This window comes from Palaemon carinicauda, chromosome 10, assembly GCF_036898095.1.
Source record: "Palaemon carinicauda isolate YSFRI2023 chromosome 10, ASM3689809v2, whole genome shotgun sequence".
NCBI lineage: Eukaryota > Metazoa > Arthropoda > Malacostraca > Decapoda > Palaemonidae > Palaemon > Palaemon carinicauda.
In genome coordinates, this window is record NC_090734.1 from 132,264,764 (window position 1) to 132,269,318 (window position 4,555).

The 4,555-nt window shown below is 42.1% G+C and overlaps 2 protein-coding genes across 2 annotated transcripts; both read left to right on the forward strand.

Moving 5' to 3' along the window:
• The first annotated feature begins 829 nt into the window (after nucleotides 1-829).
• LOC137648266 (microtubule-associated protein 6-like) lies at nucleotides 830-1,714 on the forward strand. The gene has a single exon (XM_068381192.1). It carries the CDS (start codon nucleotides 830-832, stop codon nucleotides 1,712-1,714), a length of 885 nt encoding a protein of 294 aa, XP_068237293.1.
• A 335-nt stretch (nucleotides 1,715-2,049) lies between these two features.
• On the forward strand, nucleotides 2,050-3,313 carry LOC137648267 (microtubule-associated protein 6-like). The gene is made up of 2 exons (XM_068381194.1): nucleotides 2,050-2,656; nucleotides 2,742-3,313. The coding sequence occupies exons 1-2, from the start codon at nucleotides 2,050-2,052 to the stop codon at nucleotides 3,311-3,313; spliced, it is 1,179 nt and encodes a 392-aa protein (XP_068237295.1).
• Nucleotides 3,314-4,555: the final 1,242 nt, after the last annotated feature.

The window sequence follows — 4,555 nt, forward strand, 5'->3', positions numbered from 1 at the left end:
AGCATTGAAACATTCGGTATTAATCATGGAATAATTTTTATGTGGAGACGTGGAAGTGATACAATTTTGAAAGTCCTAGGTCAAAGGTCAAGGTCGAGCAAAACGTCGGCCGAATTAACCCTAATCTTAACCCAAAGTTCATACATGACTTCAAATACGTCTACTGTCTAAATAGACTCTGGGAAAGGCAAGCTGGTTTCGAGAGATAAGCTGCCATGGCGGAGGTCTGCACTCTAAGAGTGCTTTTCTAGTTAGGCCTGGAATCGCCCATGACCTACTCACCTACATCCATCTACAAAAGATATACCTTAAAAAGGCTGAGGGTCTTGCAACTTCACTCCGTTAAGATTCCGAGAAACCCCTTTGGAAGTCCGTGTGCCTCTGGCACCAACTCTTTGAAAGGTTGTGTCCTCTTGATGCCGAACCTTTTGAAAGCCGTGCCCTTCTGGCGCCTGCCTCTTAGGAGAGAAATGCCATTCAGGGCCCGTGCTCTTCTGGCGCCAACCTGTTTTGGAGACCTTGCCTTTCTGGCGCCTAGCCCTGTTGAAAGCCGTGCCCCTCTGGCGACTGTCTCTTAGGAAGTTCATGCCCTTCATGGCGTGTTCTTCTGGTGCCAACCAGTTTGGAAGACTTTGCCTTTCTGGCACCAACCCATTTGAAAGGTCATGCGTTTTGGAAGGTTATGCCCCTTGGGTTTTTCCTCCTCTGGCACCATGCCCCTCTTCACCAACCCCTTTGGAACGTCATGCTCTTGTGGTGCCAATCCATTTGCAAGGTCATGCCACTTTGGAAGGTTTTGCTCTTCTGGCGCCAACCCCTTTGAAAGGCTATGGCCCTCAGGTGTCTTCTCCTCTGGGGCCATCCCCTTCTGGCGCCTACCCCTTTGAAAGACTATACCTTTGTGGCGCCAACCCCTTTAGAAGACTATGCTCTTCTGGCACTAACCTCTTTAGAAGACTATGCTCTTCTGGCGCCAACCCCTTTAGAAGACTATGCTCTTCAGGCACCAACCCTTTTAGAAGACTATGCTCTTCTGGCGCCAACCCCTTTAGAAGACTATGCTCTTCAGGCACCAACCCTTTTAGAAGACTATGCTCTTCTGGCGCCAACCCCTTTAGAAGACTATGCTTTTCAGGCACCAACCCTTTTAGAAGACTATGCTCTTCAGGCACCAACCCTTTTAGAAGACTATGCTCTTCAGGCACCAACCCTTTTAGAAGACTATGCTCTTCTGGCGCCAACCCCTTTAGAAGACTATGCTCTTCTGGCACCAACCCCTTTAGAAGACTATGCTCTTCAGGCACCAACCCTTTTAGAAGACTATGGTCTTCAGGCACCAACCCCTTTAGAAGACTATGCTCTTCAGGCACCAACCCTTTTAGAAGACTATGCTCTTCTGGCGCCAACCCCTTTAGAAGACTATGCTCTTCAGGCACCAACCCTTTTAGAAGACTATGCTCTTCAGGCACCAGCCCTTTTAGAAGACTATGCTCTTCTGGCGCCAACCCCTTTAGAAGACTATGCTCTTCAGGCACCAACCCTTTTAGAAGACTATGCTCTTCTGGCGCCAACCCCTTTAGAAGACTATGCTCTTCAGGCACCAACCCTTTTAGAAGACTATGCTCTTCTGGCGCCAACCCCTTTAGAAGACTATGTTCTTCTGGCACCAACCCTTTTAGAAGACTATGCTCTTCTGGCGCCAACCCCTTTATAAGACTATGCTCTTCTGGCACCAACCCCTTTATAAGACTATGCTCTTCTGGCACCAACCCCTTTAGAAGACTATGCTCTTCAGGCACCAACCCTTTTAGAAGACTATGCTCTTCTGGCGCCAACCCTTTTAGAAGACTATGCTCTTCAGGCACCAACCCTTTTAGAAGACTATGCTCTTCAGGCACCAACCCTTTTAGAAGACTATGCTCTTCTGGCGCCAACCACTTTAGAAGACTATGCTCTTCAGGCACCAACCCTTTTAGAAGACTATGCTCTTCTGGCGCCAACCCCTTTTGGAAGACTATGCTCCTCTGGCACCAACCCTTTTAGAAGACTATGCTCTTCTGGCGCCAACCCCTTTTGGAAGATTATGCTCCTCTGGCACCAACCCTTTTAGAAGACTATGCTCTTCTGGCACCAACCCCTTTAGAAGACTATGCTCTTCTGGCGCCAACCCCTTTAGAAGGCTATGCTCTTCTGGCACCATCCCCTTTAGAAGACTATGCTCTTCTAGCACCAACCCCTTTAAAAGGCTATGTTCTTCTGGCGCCAACCCCTTTAGAAGACTATGCTCTTCTGGCACCAACCCCTTTAGAAGACTATGCTCTTCTGGCACCAACCCCTTTAGAAGACTATGCTCTTCTGGCACCAACCCCTTTAGAAGACTATGCTCTTCTGGCGCCAACCCCTTTAGAAGACTATGCTCTTCAGGCACCAACCCTTTTAGAAGACTATGCTCTTCAGGCACCAACCCTTTTAGAAGACTATGCTCTTCTGGCGCCAACCCCTTTAGAAGACTATGCTCTTCAGGCACCAACCCTTTTAGAAGACTATGCTCTTCTGGCGCCAACCCCTTTAGAAGACTATGCTCTTCAGGCACCAACCCTTTTAGAAGACTATGCTCTTCTGGCGCCAACCCCTTTTGGAAGATTATGCTCCTCTGGTACCAACCCTTTTAGAAGACTATGCGCTTCTGGCGCCAACCCCTTTAGAAGACTATGCTCTTCTGGCACCCACCCATTTTGAAGGCTATGCTCTTCTGGCACCAACCCCTTTAAAAGACTATGCTCTTCTGGCGCCAACCCCTTTAGAAGGCTATGCTCTTCTGGCACCAGCCCCTTTAGAAGACTATGCTCTTCTAGCACCAACCCCTTTAAAAGGCTATGTTCTTCTGGCGCCAACCCCTTTAGAAGACTATGCTCTTCTGGCACCAACCCCTTTAGAAGACTATGCTCTTCTGGCACCAACCCCTTTAGAAGACTATGCTCTTCTGGCACCAACCCCTTTAGAAGACTATGCTCTTCTGGCACCAACCCCTTTAGAAGACTATGCTCTTCTGGCACCAACCCCTTTAGAAGACTATGCTCTTCTGGCACCAACCCCTTTAGAAGACTATGCTCTTCTGGCACCAACCCCTTTGGAAGACTATGCTCTTCTGGCACCAACCCCTTTAGAAGACTATGCTCTTCTGGCACCAACCCCTTTAGAAGACTATGCTCTTCTGGCACCAACCCCTTTGGAAGGCCATGCCATCATTGTGTCAACCCCCTCCATTAGGAAAACAGCTGTATGGCGAAAAAATAAAATTTTTGTAACATGAAGTTGTGTACTTCTGAGCCGCAAAAATAAGAAACTTCAAGGTGAAGGTAACATCCAGAGATGTTAAAAAGCCGTTTTACTTCGCTTCACAAAAAAGGTTCACGGAGCGAAAGGTCCAGCTGTCACTTAGAAAGGACGAAATTCCAAGATAATTAAACTTACGTTTTATCATTTTTGATTCATCACGGAAGTTTTAATAGTTTATATACGAAAGATTTATTTTAATGTTACTGTTCTTGATATATTTAATTCTTATTGTTCAATACGGCTGTTGTAGCTCATTTATTTCCTTATTTCTTTTCCTCACTGGGCTATTTTTCACTGTTGAAGCCCTGGGGCTTATAGCATCTTGCTTTTCCAACTAGGGTTGAAGCTTAGGAATTAATAATAAGGATAATAATAATAATAATAATTATTATTATTATTATTATTATTATTATTATTATTATTATTAGTGGTAATTATCTCACGTAATTCAGATTGGTATTATGTGTTTAAATTTAATTTCATATCTATAAACATAAAATTAATTTAGTTTCGCCACTTAACTAAATAGAATATATTAATGCATATCCTTTCTTAAAAATCATATAATTTCTTATTAGTAAGAAAGATTTTTTAATATCTTTAGTTTCCCCCTTTAACTAAATAAGATATATTAATGCATATTCTTCCTTGATAATTATCTAATTTCTTATCAGTAAAAAAAAAAAAATATTTTGTTAGTTTCTACCATTAATCAATTAAGCAAATTTTTCCTTGAAAATTATCTAATTTTTTATCAGTAAATAAAAAATTAATTTCTTTTGTTTTTCCCATTAATTAAATAACCTATATTAAGGCAAATCTGTCTTTAAAATCATCTAATTTCTTATTAGTAAACAAAACATTAATTTCGTTAGTTTCTCCCATTAATTAAATAAGAAATCATTCCTTAAAGCCATCTAATTTCTTATCAGTAAACAGAAAATTAATTTCTTTATTTTCTCCTTTAACTAAATTAGTTATATCAAAGCAAATCATTCCTTAAGAATCATCTAATTTCTTATCAGTAAACAAAAAAAAATTTTCTCCCACTAACTAAATATATAAGTTATATTAAAGCAAATTTTTCCTAAAAAAAAACATAATTTAATTAGCATCTAGAAAGTAAAAACGTGGGATTTTCCTAACATTGCTTCCTTCCTAAAATTCCCCATTGCACACATAACGCCAACTGCATGAAACATTTTAATCCCCTTAC

Excerpts from the sequence above, each read along its gene's own strand:
- LOC137648266 (XM_068381192.1), top strand. The coding sequence starts at position 830 with ATGGCCCTCAGGTGTCTTCTCCTCTGGGGCCATCCCCTTCTGGCGCCT.
- LOC137648267 (XM_068381194.1), top strand. The coding sequence starts at position 2,050 with ATGCTCTTCTGGCGCCAACCCCTTTTGGAAGATTATGCTCCTCTGGCA. Across the intron at positions 2,657-2,741 it reads TGGAAGATTATGCTCCTCTG|GCTATGCTCTTCTGGCACCA; the intron begins GTACCAACCCTT and ends CCCATTTTGAAG.